The 25,913-nt window shown below is 40.4% G+C and overlaps 1 protein-coding gene across 1 annotated transcript in view; it reads right to left on the bottom strand.

Moving 5' to 3' along the window:
• The window catches only part of LOC115241360, a 97,048-nt gene that overhangs the window by 31,586 nt on the left and 39,549 nt on the right, over window positions 1-25,913 (bottom strand). Inside the window, exon 4 of the mRNA XM_029817075.1 lies at window positions 22,742-23,032. Coding sequence (XP_029672935.1) covers window positions 22,742-23,032 — 291 coding nt within the window. The remainder of the gene's footprint in view (window positions 1-22,741; window positions 23,033-25,913) is intronic.

Genomic DNA, 25,913 nt, shown 5'->3' with positions numbered 1-25,913 from the left:
AAAAAATTTTCTTCGCTACGCGAAATGTCGAAAATTATCCTCGAGAGAAATTCACCCTCGAATTGCGAAATCAAATATGATATATTATTTCTTTTTCGAAAATATGTTAGTGTAAACTAGAATTTTGACGCATTTTTACCGTTACTGTAATACTAATAAATGGAACGCAATTATGCTGTCAGCAAGATATAGTTTGATTTAGAAGCAAAATGTGATATCGCGCGTAGGATCTATTTATCTATTATGATGTAACTTGAGAACAATTTTTTACAATACGTGAAATCTAAAGAGGAGTACATTTCAATACGTCGAGTTGTAGGCAGTTATTATCAACGCTTTTAGAAAAACTAGAGCCAGATATTAATGGACGAATTGTTTGCTTCGTCAGCCGATGCAAGAGTAGGCGAGACATGCCACGAGAGGGGGGGAACAACGCGAGCTGCTGAACTATGGACGAATGAGCGTGGTCTTGATTGGTGTTCGGCATGGAATGGTTGGCAAGGAATACTGGCAGGAACCGGAATGGCAACTTGCTAATGAGGGATATGTATCACTTTTCCGATAGGTGGGGCGGACGCAGATCGTCGCTAGTGGATGGTTGCAAACTGCAATCTGGGAATGCTGAATCGCCTCCGCGATCCAATGTACCGTGAATCGGGGGCGGTAAATCACAATACAGCCATGACACAGAGGAGACACTTGTCAGGACGACCGATCCGCAACGAAGATGGATCTCTAATCGAGAGCGCATCGGAGATCTTCAAATGTTTTTTTTTTAATCGCTGATTTTCGAATTCACGAATAAAATTCACCGTTCTCCTATGACCTTCTACTCACCCTCAAAAAATTGGCTTGTCTATCCGTTTTGCCATTTTCAGATACTATTTTACTGGACTATAGAGAATTCGCGCATATTGATAAACAATAGTAATCGAAGGGAAGTTGACAATTATTTTATTATTGAAAAATGATGAAATATTGTTTGGTAAATAAAATAAATTTCATCGTTTATCGTTTATCAATATGCATGCGTTTCCGTATATCAGCTCAACGAGCGCGTCTTCCTGCTAATTGCGTGATCGACTTTGTAATTACCATAACAATTATCATAATTAGCGAAGCGGACCGACCAGAGCATGGTTTTCTAGGGCTCTCGCGATTATCCCATAGGAATTTGGACTTAGACTGGCGCGCTTAAGCTTCCGTCATTAGTTTAATGGCCGTTTAAATACCAGGCTTTAAATAATAGCATCTAGTAAGCGCGCAATAGGGGAAGATGTAAACAATGCTTTGTACGTCTTTACAGAATGCCTGTAAATACACTGCGCGTATTACGATGCGCTTCGTTTCCACAAGATTAAATGTAATAAATTCTACCGCGTAAAGGACGCGCTATGGTTATTTGCCCCATGATACTTAATCCGCGGACGCTAACTTTTATGCATCTAAATCCATAATTATCATACACTCGTGTCTTGCAAATAATGAAGTGTATAAATAATATGTAATATCATCTCAGATTGAAAAGAGAGAAGCTTTACAAAGTCATAATTATTATAAAAAATATTAAAGCGCAAAGTTGTGATATAATAATAGTAACTAATGTAATAGGATAATTAAAATTTGACTTTTCACATATAGCTCTATCCATTTATCTCGTATATGTGCACAACTTCTCCTGTTCAACATCACTCGAATCACCTAAAGATAATCTATTTCCAACGTTACTGTGTGTAGCGACAAATTTTTTCCCCCTTAACGAACACATTCGACTTTCGATCGCTGGAACGAGATATACGCTACGAGAAGCGTTGACCGGTAACCCCCTCCCTCTTGACACCGCGTACAGGATGCAGCGTTCTACCCTGCAAAATTACCCGCACACAAAACCGCGTTCCTCTCCATCGCGTAATAGAATTTACGGTGCCGGCACGTACATACACGTCGCCCGTACACTCGCGATGCATCAAAAACACCGACAAAGATGTAGTACGCGATAACACGAAGCGGCAATTACTCTTCACTTTCCGCGCGCGGGTCTTCCCCCCCTCGTCGCGCTGTCTCCTCTATTTCTCTCCTCTCTATCCTCTGCCATCCCCCTGCGTGCGTGCCCGACGGCCGATCGATCTAACGGGCCGGGCGTAACAGACGGAAAATCCGGTGAAAAGCGCGCGCGAGCTCTCACAATGAGCGGCAACACGCACACGCGCGCGCGTACACGGACGCGATGCAGACGTCATTGTTCCGGCCGGGTCTTTTGTCAGTGGAACGAATTACTGTTGCTGTTTAGAACCCTCTCTCATTTGCTCCGGTTCTCACCCCCTAGCCATCACCGTTGCGCGTTTTCTCCCTCGCAGCATCACCGCGACCACCGGATCCTCTCCGACGCCCTATCAGCGGCATATCTCGCCCCGCTACCATCCCGGTCCACGTTGGTATAATCGCGGCAGTCTTTTCAGAGCGCGGTCTACATCGACATTGATAATCTGATTGTAATTACCGTTTGTTTCACGCGTCGCTAATTAGCGACGACCCGGCGAAATCGTGCGCGCTAGCGCATTTCTCTCCAATGTGATTATTAATCTAGCACAATGATAATTCTTCCTTACATTGGTGATATTATTTATAACTATTACCATTTTGTGAACGTTTGTGCTTAATATCTTATTTCTTTTTTGCCAACTTTATATTAATCATACAATTTTTATCTTGCTGTATATGATATCATACAAATGTGATATCATTATCTTATTGATTACATTTTTTATCTCATCAAAGCACTTAGCTTTTACGAAGAGGACGCAACATTTGGCACATTTATTCTATTCACTTGAGAAAAACGTCAAGTTCGTGCGTCATGCGCGAATGAAGGAACGCAATCTGTCTCATCGAGCTATGAGATGTTCGAGATATTTTCACGGAATCGGGAATTTTAGGAGTCGCTCGTTCGCGCGTAGAATCATAAATCTACACGGCGTATTCGCGTGATATAGCGACGAATTTCGCTATTCGACGCGAAACTGTTGTACGAGACAGCGTAATTTCGCGTGTATGACAACGCGCGTAATTCACGAGCGTATCTATAACAGCAACGGGGGATAAGTAATGCAGACGCGCCATTCCCGCGTCCTTTATTTAGAGGCCCTTTTGCGCAAAAGCTTTTACGCAAAGTCCCCCGAAGTCCTCTCTCCGTCCGTGCTACGCTGACTAGCACGAAACGCGCTCTTCGTCCCTATTTTTCGCGATGGTTACGTCACGACGATAATTTCCGCAGGCGGAGATAAGTTTTACGCTTCACGCTTCCGCGCGACGCCGTTGTCGCCGGCGTTTGCAAACGCGAGGCACCCGTTCCCTTTTAGCGGTCGCACTTTTTTATACCCTTTGCATTTAAAATATGTATTCATGCTACGCAGAGAGAAAAAAACAGGAAGAACGTAGCGTAGAAACTTGCCACTTTACTCCTCTGTCGTCCTTCCTCCTTTTTATTTTATGTCATAATTCTATTATATTTGTAATTATATTTTTTTATGTCGCTTTTACGTATTAGCATTTGATTTATCTCTTGTTTTATTTTTTAAAAAGGCTGATATAAATATTATACAATTTCTATGTAGAGATCAATAACTTCAAATGGAGACTCGAGTTCTGATAACTATTCGACAGTGAATGTTCGCGTATATTTCGCGAGATTTCATTCACGGCCACTCTGATGCGAATCATAACTCCGTGGACGCGTTGCTCTCCCGCGAGAGAGATGGAAGAACGACGGGAACATAATTTGGTGTAGGTAACGCATAACTCCGACCAGTATCTATCTGTCAGATAAGACACGCCTCGTTGTATACGGGTCGACGATGGATGCAGAATTCGCTCGCTTCGTGGAGAGATGGGATTCTGTATCTATCTCTCTATCTCACCGTCTCCTTTCTGTGCGCCCTCGCCATCTCTCTCACATCTATCTTTCACATCTCCCTCTGTTGCTCGTCTCATCCCCTCTTTTGCGACCCCAACATTCATCGATATGCGGTTGTTCATGCCGCTGGCGTACAGAGAATGGTCCCCGCTATAAAATCATACGTACATGTCCGATCGGCGGGCGAGTATGATTAATTCGCGCGGAGTTAATTCCCCGTCGATAAGCGTCGGAAGCGAGTGCCGGCTCACGATTGGTTCGTCAGCGCGTCATAAAAATTTGATATCAAATAAGCCGAGGCGTTCCTTTTATCAGAGGTGGTTTGCCTTTATTTTTCGCGCCTGCGTGCGACACGAATTTACGCGTGTATATCTTGGGGAAATATTCTGCGAAGCTGCCGCCGCCGAACTCTTTTTATCAGCCTCGATGTACTGTGTAATATTTTACAAATGTCGTTGCGCGCACATGCGACCGTGCGTCATAAAAATCGCAGATTGCGTCCGCATCGCCGACGTCTTTTTGCTTAGTCGATGTTGTTTCTCCCTTCTATTCACCGTGTTACCCGCGCGAAGAAAAGTTTACTCGTGTAAATTTCTTAGAGATAGACTCTCGAGGGATGAAATTGGGGGGACACGCTCTTTTTATTCCGCAATAAATTTTATTCCGGATGCAAATGTCACGTGATATTGAAGATTCTGCAAATATTATCGCATGCGCGCGCTCATCGCGAGCGGGAAATATTGATTGCAGTAGATGTAAGTAAGCTAAAGGCTTAATTTTTCGGTGAAAAATTACCAACCATTGTAAAAATTAGTAGTTTAAAGTGGAGATACGCGGGAAAAGCTTCGCGAAATAAAATTGTTGTCGGAAATATATTCCGCGCGCAATTTGCGTTGTTAATAATAACATACGCCCATCACCGATATAGGTACACATTCACATCTCGATCGATGCCATAATACATCACGATTGATAAATATGCAGGCTGTCGTTTCTCGGATTAACGTAATCTTCGTACGCAAACGGAAAAGTATTAAACCTTCATTCAGCATTATATCAAACGCGAAATCTCGGGATTGAAAGAGTATTATGCGTTATCCAGATTGTTCGACGGTTATAGCACTGCGTCATCGTGTCAAAAGCGCGGCGTGCGCTTCGAGCGCCATGCATAGAATCGTTTGGAGAATTTCATATTATCAAAATAATGGTGATTGATAATGGGATTTCAAAACCACGTTCATAAGCAATGCAGTAAAATAATTAAATTACAATTAGCACGTTCATTTGATGTCGAATATAATGGTTTCCATTTGGACAGTAAAAGAGAGAGAAAAAAAGCTCCCTTTTAATCTCTCGTTCTCTCTCTTTCTATTATATATTAGCTGTCGGGCTATTATCAAGCCGAGCAGTCCGTGTGCAAAATTGTATCCACGTGTCTAATCGAGAAATAACTAGAAATAATTAATTTCACTGGCCAAGTTAATCCTTCTCAATGGCATTACACGATCAGAAATGTCCCGTATGTGTCGTTCAAAAATAGGTATTAAGTTATTATAATATCGATAATTATATAGTGGTTCATCGCTTTTATAATAACTGCTATTTTGATATCATCATTTTTTAACGATATTCTTGTTGCGATTAATGATGTTTCTATTTTAAGATCATGCTGTAAAAAGATATCAATAATATGTGATTCATTAATTATGAAAAATAATAATAAAAGCTTCTATTTTTTCGGATGATGTAACGATATAATGGAGAGCGTGCGTCGTTTATTTTCACGACCTAAAACGAAGCGTTATAGCATTTTTCTGACGCAATTTCAAACTGTCAGTCTTTTCAAGCAGTTGGCAAATAACGTTGGGCATCAGAGAAATATCGTTTCCGATTTTTCCTTGTCCTATACACGGTGTTCTATTTATCCATAAACCCAAAGCGGAGGGTATATTAACTGTGCTATTTTGTCCGATGATATCGCGTGAATTACCTGAAGGGAAAATCGATACAGATAATCCGGCGAGTACTGCTGCGAGTACTGATGATGCTGGGTCTGATACTGATGGTGATGTCCATAGTACGATTGTTGCTGCTGATACGGCTGTTGCTGCTGATGCTGATGCTGTTGCTGTTGGCGTGGATGATGATGGTCATGGTGATGCTGTTGATGGTACCAACTATTATTGTATCCATCCATGTCATGTACCGGAATCACGCTTTGCCGGTTCGAACGCGTCCGCGATGCGACGCAAAAAACGAAACGGCACACACACAGATGGAAAATATATCAATCATCTATCGGTAGAGCGTGATCATTCGTTTCTCGAGAGCGTTATCGGACGGCATCCGCGGCATTTCCGCGCGCAATCCGCGATGTCCCTCGGTATTATAGCAATAAAACGCGATAGCGATTCTAATGACGGTCGGAGAACGTAGATTCGCGAAATAGATCGGATTTTTCGACTTGATTAGACGTTATTCCGAAATATTAAGTATCATTAATCATCTCGGTATCTTGAGCGTTCGATTCCCTCGGTTAATTTGAACGGAAGATAAAATCTCATTGGCGATTATTCGAATCTTCAAATGCTTCGATTGCGGCTCGTAAGATCGAGGTCCTTGCCAGGATCGCGACGATCAAACTCTTGATGATGTCTTGCACTTCCAGCGCAACTAGATTCGCAATAGCTGATGACGACAGGCCAACTAACTCTCGGCGAGAAATTCACGAAATCGCGACGTGAAAGCCGCTGGTGGTCTTCCTCCCCACTCCTTCATTGTCGACCTGGCATTTTATTATTCCTCTTTTACGTGCCCCCGTATACCCAGTCCTCCTCAACTTGCTCGCGTAGGACCGGTCGGTCTCGCGAGTTTTTGTTCTCGCAGGGGGTCGTTGGGAAAAGCCGACGCGCATCAGGAAGAAAAGGGGTTACCGACACACTACTCTCGGCTAGGTCGGGGAATTCCTTTCGCGCCTGAAAACCTGCCGGTACTTCCTTTTCCTGATATGGCGCGGCTCATCCTCCCCGCTCGCGGAATTATGCATGCCGAATTGAATCCTTGAAAAACGGGGGACGCGGCTTCGGGATTGAATCGGGCTACCAGTCGATTCGGGGTAACTTTTAAATCGCCAGGACAACGACCAGCCGTGGCTACGGCGAATTTTTATAAGAGCATAAGAATGCAGGAAATTGCATGTGGAAACGAGATTAAATAATCGTGTCTATAAACGAGACGTCCATCGGTTGGGACGAAATTTTCGCGATTAAACATTAATAACATTCAACAAAGAAATGCAAAACATGTTTATATTCGGTAAATTAATTAGCTTGCAAATATTGTTTGAGGAAAGAGTCGTATATTGGGAAATTAAACAAGTTTTCTGCGTCCTCCGCGTTAAACAAAAATTTTATTTTATACTTATATACTTTTTCCATGGAATTTGTGAATAGCGCAACACTCAAGGTGTAAGTTTTTATTTAGATAGGAATATCTTGAAACTAACAAAATGAATTATACAGAATAGAAAATAAATCCTGTTATCAGAACCGGAACACCAGAAGAGAAGGAAAAATCGACATTGTTATTTGTCTTTCTAGACGGCATCTACTGAACGTTACGTGTGCAACAATGTCTATTGATGTTTTTACTTTCTTCCCGTTCTCTACCCTACAATCTTCTTGGTTCACGTGTAAACAGGTTATTCAGGGATAGTAATCGAGGATGGTGTATCCCATGGGGGTCGCTATTGGAAAGAGTTGAAGAGAGGGTAGTATAGGAATAGCGGATTCCGGACTAGTAGATCTCACTTTGTCAAGTTCAAAAGAATAAATCGAATAACGTCTAGAAATATTTTCAATTGCAAGAACGAGTAGATTTATCAAATTCTAAAAAATTCTAAAAAAACAGTAAAGAGAGGGTGAGAAAAAAACAAAATATGTAATCTATCTCCGACTTAAATATTATTTTCGAAGACGATAAGAATATATCAAATATTTATATGTTTAATAAACCTTTAAAAAAAGAGAAATAAATTAGACATTATATTGTCAGTTTGCTAAATATTGGAAATTATATTAAATGCCAATTAAAAAATTTAAAGCGGTAAAATATATGTATATGCGCAAATTCAATAATTTATTCAATAATCTAATATAGAAATTAATTAATTAATTAATTAAACGTTAGTTAATCATCGAGAACTGCTGCAGTTGAAACTTTTTTAGATAATATTTCTAGGCTAACGCTCTCTCTCTTCCTCTCTCTCTCTCTCTAATAAGAAACACACGAAACCGCAACCGGTAACTTCAGAAGTATTTTAATTTTACATGAGACTTATATACGAGCTATTGAAAAACATTCCTATCAAAGGATGCGGTAATCGAACGATATTCAAGAAGCTGACGTCAGCGTTCCCGATCTAGTTCCTTCCAATCGGCTGATTTCCACATTATGAAAGACGTACAAGAAAACTCGCGTTTGAGAATAGAGAGTAGCAGTTGAATAGGTTTTGCCGCCCCTCAAGAAGAAGGTGCAAGCCATGTATGTACGCTCAAGAAGATGGAACGAAAAAAATTCAATGCTCTTGCTCGGAAAAATCGCGAGAACTCGGGAGAAATTGAAAATCGTCAAGTGCGACACGCTCTCGCGCTTTCCATCACCGCTCTTATCCTGAAGAGTATTCACGGATGTATTTCTTGCGGCAAAATCACAGTTAAAGTGGACGAAGGAAACAGTTGGAATAATGAAACGAGCTGTCTTAAAAAATGTGCGTGTGAAATCAAACGTCTATAACAAAGCGCGTAATCAGAACAATAAATACTGTTTAACAATAATAATCGCGAATTAACTACTTTTAGACTTAATATAGGTACATCAATAAAATAATTGTTGCTCTTTTCATTAGATTACTTATAAAGTATAATAACATAATTATGTAGTGAGCAAAATTGATTCTCAATGATCAGAAATATGGAAACTTAAATTTAGATAACAACGCAACAACAGATTTAATGATTTAGAGTTATATATCTTATCTCTCTCATAATGATATCTTTTGCAAAATATAAAGGGGGGAGGAGGAAGGGAGATATTATGAGAGATGTATTAGAATGAAGAAACAAGCTGCCGTGAATCAAAGCGACGTGATGGCGAATACTTTTACCTAGTGCCAATTAAGTGCCTCGCACACTCTCGAACCATAACATTCGCCGATACGTAAACAAAGAAACGCCTCGGCTATATGCAATCGTAATTTCTCGACGCTCTTTGTGCGACGTGACGTCATTAACTCCGTCCCGAATCATTGCGGTCTCTTTCTCTCGCTCTTTCTCGTCCTCGCGCGCGTGTCTGCTTTTTCTCTATAAACACCACCATCGTTGGACCAGCAATTTTCCTCACTTTTCCGTTAGCTAATTAAGGTCGTAGAAACGCCTATGTTTGCTGTGGTTTCGATTTTGCGTGAACTTTCATAGACGCCACTAGTCAATTTCTCCCGCTACAAGGGTTTTTCGTTCGATCGTTGACGCTGACAAAAGTTAACGATACGCAAACATATCGAGACTACTCAAGAATGACTTGCTGGCAATACGCTAAGAATCGAAATATTAGATCAAATGAAATATTAATATATTTCATTTTCATCAAAGATGTAATAAAATTCTCTTTTATATTAAAAAGTATGTTGATGTACGTTATTTATAAAATGACGATAAGAATTCAATAATCGAGAAGTACATATTGTAGATATTCATAATTTTTCACTTCACGATTTGTTTAATTTCTACATACATACATAGTTTTCTTTTAAAAATTTACAAATACACACAATGCTAGAATTTTATAATTTTGCATTGACAATGAGTATTTGTATCATTCAACATACATATATATCTATTCTATTTTTAATTTTATTCCGCATATCTAATGTTGAATAATTGCACAATCATATATATTATTAATGTTTTCAATGCCCGCTGCAGCTGCGATTGACGTTAAATCAATGCTTTCCACGACACAAACTTAATGTCATTATGACGTTAAATCTGTCACGAGATAGAACACATAATCTTTTTCTTTTCCTTTCTCAATAAAATTTTCAGTGAATCAACGAGCTTAACGAGTTTGCAGTCAATCATGATATCGAAAGGAGTATTTGGGTAAAAATAACAAAATTGCATTTACGCGTAACACAAGAACACACGCTCTCGGTACGTAATTCGTGCGAAATTGAAAAATTGCTTCGCCGAAAAAACAAGCGCGGTTTTTGTCGCGCGGCAAATGCACACAAACTATCAAAATTAAACCGACCAAAAATGTCAAACGCGGGTTCGCAGCGTACCTTAATGCGCGTTGCACGTGATAATCCGAGGGCGTTATGGTCCGCTTCGCGATACGCGTCGATACGCGTAGGAAGCGGGCGTGCAGATTAAAGGGACCTTTGTGCGATCGGCTTGTGTGCGCGCCTACATGAATTCGAAATGGAGATAATTACGTGCGCGAGTTTGTAACGAGTCCATAAAGCGCGGCGGGCCGTAGAATTGGTCGAACTTATTGATCGAGCGTGCGCGCGCGCGCGTTCGCTTTTTATTCCCCTTCTCGCCCCGTCCTCCCTCCGGCTCGTTCGACGTTAATTCCACTTTGAATAAATATGAATTCGCGCGCGCGGGTTTGCGATAACCCCGGGATTTCCTTTTTATTTCCTCGTCGCCTCTTCGATCCGCGTGCGAGCGCGAGAGAACGCAATTAACCGCCGACAATTCCGCGAGATCGATCTTGTTATGTAAAGAGCGCGGACTCTCGCGTGTGTCTCTCGCGGATACGATTCGCATAATCACGATATCGAGTACTCGCGAGAAAACGTCGATAGGTGACACGGTTTTGTATTGCTAATTTGTTCTTGTGTGATTCTTTGAGTTTAATATTTTTTCCCTGTAAAATATTTATAAAAGAAGTGACAGCGCGAATGACATATAAACGCGCGGCAACGCATCGTTCGTGTTAAACGAGCATACCTCATACAATTGTTTTTACATACGTAAATAATTATATATATTTATTTAATGCAGTTAAAATCACTAACAAATGTTGAATCAACTGATTAATTTGAATAGTTATCTTTTTATTTTTCTCCATCCGTCTAGCGCATTGTTTTCACAAACACGCGAATCCCAGATATTATAAATAAAATATAATTAGCCGTCTTTCATGTTGTTGACCGCTTCTGCTTGTTGAAAAAATTTGGGGTAAATCTGATTAAAACTGTAAAGTGTGTTATTGCTATTAAATTATTTGTTATTCGTATATTCTGGTATTAAATTATTTATAATTGTATATTCTATCCATATGCAAAAAATAGTAAACAACCTATATCAATTAAATATTAATTACGATGCCGAAACAAAATCATTTAAGAAAGAAATCATTTTTAGGTCTTCCGTAGAATATAAATTTTTATTCACTAATGAATAATATTTAGATTCAAACCAAAAATTCACATGGAGATGAATGCGCATTCTCGCAAGATACTTTGAAAGTCTTTGAACGTGCATCTGAAAGCTTTCCCTCGCTTGCTATAAATGTCTTCTTCTCTAGTGTAACCCACTAATTAGCATCTCAACACGCTACTATTCTTCAGTCATGAGCATTGCTAGCTTTAACGCTACTTTGCAATTATAATGATTCTCAGAGTGCATTATATCTTGAGGCATCACCATGAAAGAGGGTATTAGAATTGTGTATTTCGTAATATATCGCGGTTTTATGTCACACTCCTCGACAAGCTCCGAATGGATCGTTTAAGTTAGTTCCCCATTATCTTTGCCATCGGTGACGTAAAATTCCAATGAATATAAACTATCACAAGATAGGTATATATTGCAGCTATCACGAAAGATACGATTCCTATGCTGCTTTCTTTACATTCGAGTTTTAAAAGAAGAAAAAAATTAAATCAGCCCAAATTAAATTTAAGCGTAACTAATTGTATAAACGAATAGTATAAAAAAAAAATAACTAAGAAATATTCATATTTTTCAACTTTTATATCTGAATATGAGAATCTTAATCCACAATTATCAATATTTGCTCGCAATCTCGCGAACATAATTTCTGCTCGCTATTTTTTCTGGTGCCTATTTTTTTTATATATTATATATAAAAGGGACGCACAGATCATTCTCAATCAAGATACTACCGAGGCGTGCTCTGTGTTTCTCGCGTCTCTCCAAAGACCTCTCCTTTTCACCTCCTCCTGGCGCGCTCGCGCCATTGAAAGCGACCTGCCAATTAATTCCTACCTCTCTCTTGTCCGTTATACGCACTTTGAACAACTGGAGACACGGTAGATAGCTGCAATTGGATACTAGTATTCACTTTCAAGAGTATTCTCGCCGCGCTTTGTAGCCACCCTCGCGTTCTGCTCTCCGTTTATGCATCGAGTCCTATCCCTTCGAGCCCATCTCTCCACCCTCTCCGTCGTCGTCTGTCCCAGATTACTTCTTCCTTCTCGTTCTTTGTCTCAACGTAATATAACACATCAACAAAGAGACACACCGTTTCGACCAACGACAAATGAAGACGTCTCGCGGGGCCGCGAAATGATTCAACCTCCTGATGGAGTTTGTAATTTGGATGTCTAATTGGTGAAAACCAATAAGCCGCTTATATATCGGGAAAGGGAAAACCCAAGGTGTACCGTATCATGGAAAATGGTCGCGATAGTATCCAACGCGCCTGTGCCGTATACAAATGGACGCGCGAGCCAAATTATCGACGCGCGGAAGTCTGGTGAATTATTATCGTTATACGACTGTACGCTCGGGGCGATGCAAAATTTCCTTTCGCATTTGCATCGCTTTGAAGATCGCTGCAACGATAAAGAGATCCTATCGATATTAAATATATCGAGAGTTAACGCATAAAAGTCAAGTTTTCATCCGTGCGTTTCGAATTTCATGCATTAACTTTTCAGACTTGAAAGATTCAGTGCAATAATTTGACTATTTCAAAAAATTTAAAAAGAAGAAATAATTAATTTTTTTAACTGAAATTTCTTTAATTTTTGTAACAATGAGTTAGATAATCGTTACATTAAAAATTTTTTAATTCAGGAAAATTGGGCTCTTATTAATTAACTCTGGCAAAACTTTAAATTAATTTTTATGTATTCTATTAATTATAATTTTAAATTCTCTCGCTTTTATGATATTATTTTTTCATTATCTTGATACTCTTGATTGCATATGGCCGCCGATATCATCTCTCATTTTCCTTAAAAAAACATAACATATTCTATGCTTTTTTTCGTCCATGATAGATAACAATATATATCACGATATTTTATAAATACAATTCGGGCATCGATCCTCTCTCGAGCGGAGATGTCGGCGTTAAAAACGCGTAGCAACATCGTCGGAGCGAGCCGGCGTAAAGTTTATATACCGTGCCACAGGATTATAGCGCCGATGAAAGCAGGATTCTTGCGATAACTCGGTTCGTCGCGTATCGCGAGCAAACACGGCGGCGAATTGAACGGAGGCGCGCCAAGTATTTTCCAATTACATCTTCCATTAACGATCCTGCCGCGTGTACGCGGCGTCCGTCGGTGAGGGTCGATCGAAGAATTCTGCACACCGTGGAAAATTTGCCCAGCACCGTATATACATTATTAATTAATCTAGATAGGAATGTCTCGCGCGCGCAGCGTTGTAATATCATCGCTTCGAAGCAATATATTGTACATGATGCGGGAGACTTAAAGAGAAAATATCGAAGGGACAACAATGAAGAATCCTGATGAGAAAAGATGATAATTTAAAAAATAGATTGACTATGTTATATTATAATGTCGGCAATTGTGAAATAAATAGAAAAGTTGAGCTTTTGTAAAGAAATAATATTATTCCACAATAAATTCATTGTTTAATAAAATGGAATTGTAACATGTATATTATATGAGAAATATATAAACTTGTGTAAATTTTGGTTAACAATTTATTATCAAAATCTCTTGGAAAAATAATCGTCTCTCTGTTGGTTTAGAGACACATATCATCTAAAAGCCAAGGTGCACGGCAACGGTTTTTCTTGACCCGGGGACAGAAAAAAGAACGAGGTCGCGGCGATGTCGGGCGCATTAGCATTTTCGATATGGTTTAAAATTTAAATCCCACCGTATGTCGGTGAATCGCGGAAGGAACAACGGAAGGACGAGTCAGGAAGCGCTGTGCGTTGTCCCTTTAAAAAACCCTCGCGTCGCGACGTTTCACGACCCCGGGGTCGTGGTCGTAGCACGCGTGCACTGCCAAACAGACGAGCATGCATCGTAGCGAGATGCCACGAGGAAGAGAGATGAGTGCGGCGAGGAAAGAAAATCAAAAGAATAGAGAAAGTAAAAAAATAAATAAAAAGAAAAAGAGGCGACGCGCGAAAAAGGCGCGAAACGTGGCCAACGGGCAGCTGCTCGTCCCGATCGACGAGTTCGCGCACATAAAACCAACAATAAAATTTGGAACACGGGAAGGAGGCCGCACGTGCTTGTGATTTTTCAAGGCCGTCAAGAGGATCTTCCAACGTACGAAGAGACACGAGAAATCGCGATTCCCGACGGCGATTGGTTCGGAAAGCGAAATTTTTCGGGCCGCTCGATCGTCATTGGCGCACGTGACAAGCCGCAGAGGAGAATGGGGAGATGCGCCGGATCGCATGGGGGTCCCCTTCCCGATTCGCTGGGGGTCTCTTTAGGAACGGAAGGGCCGATGAAATTCTTTCGCGTAACGGGGTGGACGTGACACCGGTCGAGCGGGTTCAACGGTGGGAAGATACGTTGTGGAAAGCGCATCTAGTCCGTCCGCGATCGCACCCCTGAGCATTTTCGGGGGACCTGCTTCTCTTCCCTCCTTTCTCCCGCCTTCCTACTTCATCCTTACGGGGGGGGCATACTGACCCCTGCGAAGCAACCGGACGGAAGACGCCGTTGATGATGGGTTATTTAAACGGGGCATTGAATTTTTACTTCCGCCGTGAGGAACGTCACTCTTTCTTTCTCTCTCTCTCTTTCTCTTCTTTTTTCTTTTGATAAAGAATGAACCAGCGCACCTTGTCTCGGACCGCGTCTTGGGAGCCCGTCGCAGCATCGTGCGCGATTTATTAAAGAAGTCATATATTATAAAAACGCCTGGTGTGGCGCTTTCTTTATTTCCGTGTTTTGGTATCAATGGCCGCACGGCGTTGCTCGGTTTTGTGTTACGCGTCACGCTAAAATTTATCTCCACGACTCTCTTGCGTTTATTAATGGAAACGGTGAGATAGCGCGCGCGCGCTATGGGCGGCCGTGTAATATTTGACGAAGATACCAACATCTCCGCAGACGCGTGTTCGTTGGATAAATATTTCTCTTGAATTTTTCGCTTGAATATAATTCGCCAGGTCCGATACCATTTCAGGAATTTTTTTGCATTTTTTCGCGACGTTTCAATGAGTTTAGAACGCGTGACCTACATCACATGCACGAATTGTACAATGGTTTGAAATTTTTGTTCTCGTTTAATATTAAAATATTAAAACTGTAATTTTGGTACATTACACTGAAAGTATAATTATACTGAAAGTATAACGTACCAAAGCTAATTTTTCAAAAAAGAATATTCTCAATCAAATTATAGCTCATAATAACTAATTATCATTAATTCTCAACAAAATTTATTTCGTTTATTTTTTTTAATTGTAAAAACGTATTTTATCGAACTTTTATTATTACAAATAATCTCCAAACTGATCTCCGTTCCTTCAATTTTCATCCCACCACATTCTAGATTCCTTCAGTTTCTCCAAGTTCCGTAATTAACAACCGTATACTGCGACTAAATTAGATCACGTATGCTTCTTGCCGTCCGCCGAATGAACTCTTTCGAGAGTTGGCATCTAATCAACAACAACATTGTCGGATACAAGCTTAGCGACGAAGCCGAGATAATTCGTTTCGTTTAATCACGGCGATAAGCCGCGGTTGTAGCGTTCGCTTGCTCGCGCGCGCAGAGAAAAGGAGTTGCCGCCGTCGCGCCGGGTGGTAAAAGAGAAACATCGGGGGTGAGCGAATTGAGAGCGCACTTGAGTTTACCGTCGGGAAATGGGCCGGGTGTATGCTCGCGCGGTAATGGGAAATGCGACAGATGCGAACGGCGACAGTTTCGCGATGAAACTATCGCGTCGTATAAAGGGTGAGCCGTTGTTGCCGTCGCTGCCGCTGTCGCCGCCGACGACGTCGAGGGTGAAGGAGCGAGAAGTAACGTAGCCTGCAACCGACGACATAAACTTACGATAGCGCAAACGACCGCGACATCAGCCGGGGATGGTCGGAGCCGGGTTCTTTCGCGAACCGGGGTTTATTTCGCGTCGACATTCGTCGTATCACGCACACGCGTCTTGGCAGCGGTAACTACAGGCCGTAATTCTTATTTGCGCGGCCGCGTAAAACGTGGATATTTTGTTCGGCCTGGCTATCCGAATGTCTTCTCCCCTCGAAGGAGAGAGAAGTCCGGTAGAGTTGGCCGTCCCGCTCGATGACGACGATACTACACCTTCGCGTAGAAATTCTGCTCTCGGTTCTCGCTTCGCTTTGAAATTCTAATTCAATTCGGGCGACGATGTGTAAATTCACGATCGCACACAAAAGAAGAAACTCACGACGTGTTGTGATGTTGTATTTACTTCTCCGAATAAGACGTTAGTGATCTTTCGAAGCCGACTCACTTCAACCTAGATTTAATTTCACGATATCTTTCTTATATATGTAATATCGTTAATGTTACATTTAACATGATATAATACTCAACCACATATTGCATTATATTCTCCTATCGATGCTATATCAAATTAATTAATCATGGCTTTTTAAATATATCTTTTTTTTTTGCATTTTACTTCGGGATGCAGAAGAGAAGAAAATTAAAGACGTATTAAATATACATTGGGGGATTAAACCAGCTTGTTCAAAGACAGCTCTCGTTCTTCCAAAGGCAGTTTCGCGAGCGGCCATGTAAAAATTTCATTTAAGGGTTAACGAAACATCCCGAACTTTCGTTTAAGTAACGCCAACTTGACTATATCACGTCCGCTCGTGGAACAACGAGCGGCGTACCAACGATCTTTCATAATTGAGGAGCTCAACTTTTAGACTTCCGCCAACCGCACAATTTCGCGAAGATACAGATTACATCCTTCCAGAGTTACTTGTTAAATTACTTATACCGCAGAGGCGCCGAGACGTAACACTACCGTTATCGCTATTCTTATTAGAGTCTAACTATCTCTACTTCTGTATTTTCTCCAGTAAAATGTATATGCACTGCCATTCAACGTAAATCAAATCGAATTCCTGTCAAGCATAATAGCATCGGAATTTAATATTAGCGGAGCTCTCTCACCTGTTCTTCTCGAAACTATTCATAAAACGCAATATTTTCTAAACGTTCCACGGATTACTACTACTCGTTATACGCTCTCGATTATCGTTATATCTCCCCAGTGTCGAGAAACATCCGCATCATATTTTAATGACGAGATTTCCGTTATAGCCAAACTTCTTTTTATGATCAGGACGATCGTCATCGCCGAATCCCTCGCCAAGTTTAATACGTCCTTGCGACGAAATATCTTTGTCGACTGATCTTGTCGGCGGATCCGCTTCTTATTTATTATTGTTGCCGCACACACATGCAATGCTTTATTAACAAGGGAAAACTTTCACAAGAGTGAGCGCCGTTCTGATTCGTTCGAATCCTCCGCTGAGGAAGAGGATTTCGACACAGGTTTATATATATGTATGTTAACGGCGCTCATTATCCGTGATTTTAACAGCTTCGTTCTTTAGGAATTGTCACAGAATTTTTTAGGTTTTTTGAATTTTTTTTTTTTTCCACAGAAAACTTTGGAGGAATAATTATCGTAGAAAATTTTCGTTACATGTCTTATAAACATTTTCTGTTTCTGTATGTTCGAAGAGTAAATGCCTCAAATTTAATACTTTGGCCACGTTAAATTAATATAAATGCACGACGCGTTTAATATGCTTGCATTTAATATGCGTGTCACCTCGTAAACGTAATGAACCGGAGTCTACAGAACATGTACGCGTTATGTGAATATTTACGTAAGTAACAATGGGGGGGGGGGGGGGGGAGCAGGCAAGGGTTATAACCCAGCAGTTATACAGTTACGACGTCGTACCGGTTTGATATCGCCGGGATATGTCGCATTCGAGGAATACATCGCGTTTAGTGCTACATGGTTTGAAAAACACGTAAAACGCCAATAGTTGACACGCTCTTTGTTGATCGTCATATACTCTTTTAAGTCCATATCGATAGTCTTTCAATGATAACAATAAAAATAATATAATTAAAAATAATAATAATAATCAAAGTGCAAGAAAGAATAGATGAGAAAAAATTATTTGCAATTAACATTAAAATTATTTCGCGTGTGAGATTTTTATTTCCTTTTATTTTATAAAAATTTTCTTTAATGTATCATATTTTTTTTTTTTTAATTTACTACAGCTGTATAGATTTAATTTAATATTATTTATGTTAATTGGTTGCACCTTATATCTTTAGAATATAGTACAACAGGCACTCTCTCGTAAAAGAAGTTCTGATGCAGTTGTAGGATCGGAGTAAACTAGTAACGTAACACGACGTGATACGCATGCTCCTCGAGCAAGCACTATGCCAAAGCGGTTGTACACGAGATCGCACTATTCGCGGCTGAGAGACTCCGTTGCCAGGAGATGACTAAGAAGCCTTTAGTTACGTCCGCGATATGCGACCGAGATTCCCGGTACACGTTCTCTCGTGACATTTCCTCTATGTTCGAGAACACGGCAAGATACATAAATCTAAGATAATCGCGGATGTGTGTTCGTCCGATTGCATGCATTATATGACACACACACACACACACACACCAGAGTGTTGCGAGTTCAGTGTCGTAAACAACGGGTTTGTTCACGATATCAGAGTAGCGTAAGAAGACTAAATGTAATCGGATTAACGTATAATTGCATTACCGCAATCACGGCAGTATGTAAATTTCACGAACGATATGAATTTAACGTGTTCGAATTGTGATTAGTGTGAACAATGCATATATAGTCCATAGATATCCCATCATTGATATTTGTAATGCGAATTCGACGTGTAACGATGAATATCTATTAGCTAATAAAATAACATCGGGAGAAGCCAAAATGCAATTTGCCATGTAAGCTGCAGCTATGCAGCAAGTTGTAACTACGTTTACTAGCTTCTCCTCGCGCGTAATAAAAAAGACGTTTCTCTCGCGTCTCGGATATAAGGCCGAGGAATAAGGTGACGGAATTGCGTTGTTCCCGCGATGTACTACGATAGTATAACGAGCGGATCTTTGCGCGGTACTCGAATGTATATATTTGTAGCTGGACTAGAACGGGACGGATCATAAATATACATGGAGATACGATGAATATTCTCGTGCGCCGGGATCTAAAACTGACGGATAATGGCCGGGACGTGTTTATGATATCAAAGTGACACAAGAAGGCTAAATATAATTTAATGGCGTACTTTGTGGGTCTGTCTCTAATGTCTCTAGCTTACATTACCGGATGGCAACGATAACTAACAGAGTTTCGTCTTACGATATTCGCGCGTTAAAAGATTCATTTAGAATTGTGTGTGTATAATGTATGTATTCCGAAAAATATGCCCGCGTCACTATAAATGCCGCACCCTGTATATATTGTATTATTTATATATATATAAAATAAATTTTCTATAAATACATAAATAAAAATTAACCGGAATAAAAAGTACATATATCTCGAGCTATAATTTAATGTGTATCCGTTTTCATTGTACGACCGTCAACAATACTAACGCTCGCAACCATAACATAATTGTGCAAGAGATCACAATTAAATCGAGTTTGGAGAGTTCGCTCTTTACATGCAGAGAGAATCCCTCCTTCATCGCGGCGTAGATCCCGAAGAATCCGCTCGTCCCCGAGTTCCTAAGCAATTACGATGGTTTCCGAGAGCATTTCGCGATCGCCCGCACAGTTCGAGGCGTACGAGGTGATGGCGGCGGAGGGTCAGAGAGGGGACACGGCAAGAAGAGTACGAATCCCCCTCCGTTTCCACTCCCCTGTTCCTTTCAGCCCTTCCGTGTCCATTGGCGAAGACCTCATACATATTAATGGAGATCGGATCGATTTTACTGCGCTCTCGCTTCTTGCCGTGTTTAGGGACATCGACGTACCGGCGCATAAGCTCTTCGGTCCGCCCGCAATGGTTATTATGCCATTAACGTAATGAAGTTAGGTGGCGGAGAATGCCATCGGGTACAGAGACCGAGGGTTGGCGGCGGCGGCGGCGGATCCCGCCGCGGAAAAACGCGCTGAAATACAGGCGAGCGAGAATCTTCGATGATGGACTGCGCGTACGTTTTCTTGCATCGAACGCGGCGATCGATGGCGCATTTTATCGCAGACGGCGGATAAACGTAATTATACAGCCGACGATTAAGCCATGGTAAACTTATACAGTCATGGATCCCGCCATGGTTATTAGCCATCAGGATTAATAAACTTCTAGTTATTAATTAACAAAGTAATCTTGATTGTGTCGATATCATAACGCGGTTAAGTGATGCAGAATTATTTTTTTTATTATCAATTGTTATTACTGCAATTTGTATATATCATGTACATCATCAATCTATGTCATATGTAATATATAAATATTCGTGCGAACGCGGGTCATGTTTAAAATTGCCGACGAAATGTAGCTATGTATGACCGTTTGAATGATTCAGTAACGATTCAATAAACTGTTTATGGACAGTCCGGGAACATTCGGTCGCTATTATCGGGTCGATGCAGCTGACGTGTTGGACATACGCTTGATATGTTTATACGCTGAAGAGACGAGTTCCTTCAGCCAACACTCGATGCATACGGAGACTCGTCAATTAATATTTCTTATATCAACGTTTGATAACAGACACTATACATTATATATTGTTTTTCTATTATACAGATACTCTATAATGGCAGAAGGAAGAGATCATTATTCGGAGAAAATACATTTCTTTTTCTTTTTTTTTTTTTTTTTTTGACAATATCATTAATAATAATTTAACAGCAACTTTTACATATGTATATAGCAAGACATAATTATTTTAGATCATTTTCACTTTAAATGAGACACGACTCTTTTCAACTTGTCGAAAGCAGGATATTCGACTGAATTTTCGACTACGACTCTACGCTAATCACGCGCCTTTCTCCGACAGACGACAGGAAAGGACGATAGAAGAAAGTCCTGCAATCCGCCGAACCGTAAAAGTATCCGCTCAAAGGCACCTTTCACGCCGGTCTTTTGATCGTCGAAGATTCGGATGGAAGAGCAAGGATATAAAAGGAAAGCGAGTGGGACAAATTAACGATTCACGCAATTTTATAAAGAGAGCATCTCGTATAATCCAACGAGGGGTATGTTAAAACAAGTTTCGCTACGTGCTTTTGATGAGGATTTTAATCTTCGCGGTCGCGAATGTTTGTCCTGGACGGCTTCGAAAATCCGTTCGCGGAACTGGCCTGACCGCTATTTTAATACGACACAGGAATTAGTCCGTGAAAGTACAGAACGGTCGAAAAATTGTCGGCAAAATATTTTCACGGAAATGTTTTCTATATTATCAATTCGTATCAATTATCAATTATTATCATTCTATCTGTCGTAGTTATATTAAAAAAGTGCAATGTATAATTATAACGTATGCGTTGTGAAAAATTACGGAATAGACCTGTTGGCGCTCAAAGTATTTTTTCCTTATGTTTGCAAAATTATTTCAATCTTCTTTAATTTCAACATTCATCTGTACACGATTTTCAGGATATGGTGCTTGTCTATCTCATTCTATCCGGCGTGCTTCGTGCTTCAACTAGAAAATGAACAGAATCTCGCACAAAGGGGTCACGCGCGCAGGGTATCTCGCTGTTTCGCGTTTCCGTATAATATTCGACGAGTCCTCGTCGAGGGGGCGCGGGAGGATTACGAGTACCGGGATGGTATTCGCTCCGGCCGCGATACGTAATGCGATTTGCGGTGTATTCGCCGCACAAAAGATTACCGCGGTGAGTTCCAACGAGCCATGTACACGGGGATCTTGGGCGCGCCCGGTAATACTTCCGCTGTCTAATGCGGAAGAAGGGCCCTTTCAACAGAAAGCAGTCTGAAGGTACTCAAGCTTATTGCTCTCTGCGCTATCTCGGGATCTCGTTGTATGCGGCACATAATAAAATCATATATAGGGAATGTATGAGCTATCTCTCTCAGATGCAATCGTGATATTCATTAACGTGATTTGTTTCGCGATTGAAATATAATAATTAAAATCATACTTGCTTTGATATTATTATAGTGAATATTTAATACAATATTTCTCACTCTTTAACTGCATCGATATATTCTTATTAACCAATTTATATATATAATTCCAACTAATAAAAAAAAATTCAGAAAATTTTCCCCTTGTTCAAATATAAATTTCCTTTTCACGCTTATTAGTGATTATTAGCAGATTTTTCTAATTCTGCATCTTTCCGCAATATTCTTAAAAAAAGTGTGACCATTGTTAGAATCGATGTATCATTTTTAGATTGTATCAATCGTATTCAATCATCAGCGCTTGATGCAATTTTTAACGTTTGCACTCAAAAAATGATTGCAATCAGCAAACATTGAAAAAGATGAAAAACTCGATTTTTTATTCGCAATGTTGCACTTACCTGCGAATGACTCCAGACCTTCGGCTTCGGACTCGATCTCGCATTGCTGGTCGCGTTCCCGCTTCCGGAATTGTTGGAGATGTTGCCGGGCGACGCGTTGGATTTGATGGACGGTTTTTGTGTTTTTTGTAACTGTGTGGCTACCGCTATCGAGGGAGTAGTAGTTCGTTGTTGTTGCTGTTGTTGCGTGGTTGTCTGTTGTTGTTGCTGCTGCGTTTGTTGCATATATTGCTGGATGAGTTCCAGCTGCTTTGTGAGGCCATCGTTGTTGGCGCCGGGAGATGTAGCGCTCTGCAAAATACATTCAACGGGTGTTTCATCAACAATTCGAAGCATACATATGGTATTGAAATTATTTATGAAAATTATTAATATATATATAAATCCTAATATCGTCTTATTCTTTCTTTCATTTTCCAATCTCTATTAAATCCAAAATTTTCTCACGTTTAACTATCAAAATTAAAATTTTTTATTTAGTTTCTAATATTTAATTTTTTTTTCTTTTGTAAAAATCTCTTATAGCCACTATATTATCATAAAATGACAAATGTATGTCATTATATTACATTTATGTTAAAGATCCGGAGGCGTGTTTGTACATTTGATCGAATCTAACCACAATCGGCGGATTTAGCTTGATCCGGTCGTGATCGGTTGCCAACGCGGCCGCAAACCATAATCGATCATACCTTAATAGAACATAACGTAGTCTTAGTGTCCGAACTGAGCCCGCGTTCTGACAATAGTCAAACCAATCGAATTTAATAATTTATCGAATCGCGATGTGAAATTACGAGCGTAACACTGTGGCGTGGAGGTGCAATCTCGACATCCATTAAAATGAGCGCCGACTATAATTTTGCCCATAAACGCGCTGCAATAAACTGTAAATATATCGCGCATCGATGTGTCGGTCAACTAACGCGCGACTATAATTACGCACACGTGACGCATAGAATATCGCGTGTACTAATCCGTCTTTGTGTCCTGTTAAAGCGGCCACCGTATATATACGCTGAACGTATCGCGCGCGTAAAAGCCATATCGCATTGCAGACTCTCATAGTTTCCACCCGAAAACTACGATATTACGAGTACACATACACATGGGTAACAAAAAAATTATTTCTAATAAATCAATATTTGAATGTTAAAAAAAATAAATTAATATATATTAAAGTATAAAAAAAGAAAGTAAGGACGGAGCTTTATTATACTTTATCGATACATTTCATTTTTATATAAATATGATAAATCCACAATGCTGTGATAATGCAGCATATATATTCGAGAATATATTATAATTTTAATATAGTTATTCTTCTCGGATTTATAGGAGGAAAAATAAAAAAAAAGGATATGTTTTATTAAATCTTCTTTGCGTATTCTAGATAAGCGAGGTATTTTACGCATTGTGCTACGCAAACTCGATGTATGATCATGTACACAAGCGGGTTACAAAAAAAAAAAAAAAAAAAAAATAAAAATAAAAAAAACGCGAAAATATCCGCGATCAACGTTCGCACCTGCATGCTTGCACCACCGCCACGTTGCACGATACACGCTTTGTTTTACAATTCGGCAATCGCGGTGTACGAGTATCCTACGTCGTTTCGAGTATTACCGATTTTTCGACTGAGCCCTTTTCGAACTTTTGTACACAGGACGCAAAATGCGTGTGCGATGCAGAAAAATTCCCCGATGCGGGCTATACGATGTTCCAATTCGAATGACGATTTTCGATGACAACGCGCGGAAATTGCGATACCATGCGGCGGTATCCGATTTTTTTCCAGCTGCGCGAGAATGCGAAGTGTGGGCGATAACAAAGGTATGCTCGCGATTTTTAATTAGAAGCTCACCGAGTGGACTCCGAGTTCGCCATAGTTTTCCCTTCGATGAATTACGATTTTTCGTATTTTTTCCACGCAATCGCGACATGGATATTGTGATATGTATCCGCAGGCAAAAGGGTAATCCCTTAAATAATAAAAATAAAGCGTTTTTTCTTTCAATAAAGTTTTAAAATTGCTCATTTGCAAGATTGCTTTGCGAAATGTAAGTTTGACATATATTTTGTTATGAATTTGTTCTTTCTAATTGATCATAATTTATATATCGTAATTAAATTTTTTCAATGATAATAAATAATATTATTTGTCTATAATTACGAGCAATAAGCTGAAAATTAAAAGTCCGTCAATCGTAAATAGTCCAATCGATAGACGGCTTTAATTATCGTCAGTCAGGTTTTCAACGAGGCCGACTAAAAGCGTAGATTGCGGACAAAGGAATTTATTTTATTCGCGTGCTTATTTCGTTTACTTCGCGCGACAAAATGAGAACGAGCGGCGCGGCGCGAGATAATTGCGTCGCGAGGGGTACCGCTAATCAGTTTTACACGTTGATATGACGATTGCATGTACGGAACGAGGCGACACTCGCTCGCTCGCTCGCTCGCTCGCTCGCTCGTGCGAGTGTATGTTTCTGACCGGCGGCGGGGCGAATTGAACCGTCGATTAAAATTGGATTTGTTAATTACTGCAGGGAACGCGGTGGCGGTAGCCAACGGCTCCGATCCGGCTCATACCTTATTAAACCTTCATTTCGTAATTCCCACGCTGCCGTTTGTCATCGTCGTAATCAGTGGACGCTCCATGTCTCGTCGACGAGCGTACAAAAGCGCGTCGCGTTTGCGTCCTCCCCCTCCCCCCTCCCCGCCGCCATTCGCGAGAAACAAAGAATTATTCGTTGACTCAAATTTTAAGATATTACTCTTTTCTTATCGCATATCTATATCTGTAAACACATGATAATTTTCCGTCGATAATTAATAAACTATTTAATTACCTCTAGAATCTCGCAAATACCGAGTGCCCGCATTCGCAAACAATCGATTGCCTGGGAGCGAGGTAATATTTGTAAATACTCGCGCGAGTAATGACGGCCGTTGATATAATATGCACCAATGTTTCCGCTTTATTCATGAGAGTTTGAGGATATTAATCCCATATCGTGTTTTTCAGCACGCTCTTGCTTTTCGATTCTTCAATTTGTTACCGCCCCCGTCCGAAACGCTCGTTCCCGTATCAATAATGCGCATTAGTCGCGTAATTACAGAAACACACTCATTACATCGAAACGCTACGTTAATTGACGTGGGCGTTTAT

This window comes from Formica exsecta, unplaced genomic scaffold (assembly GCF_003651465.1).
Source record: "Formica exsecta isolate Colony F162 unplaced genomic scaffold, ASM365146v1 scaffold48, whole genome shotgun sequence".
Classification (NCBI taxonomy): Eukaryota; Metazoa; Arthropoda; class Insecta; order Hymenoptera; family Formicidae; genus Formica; species Formica exsecta.
This window is presented reverse-complemented; position numbering and strand designations above follow the sequence as displayed.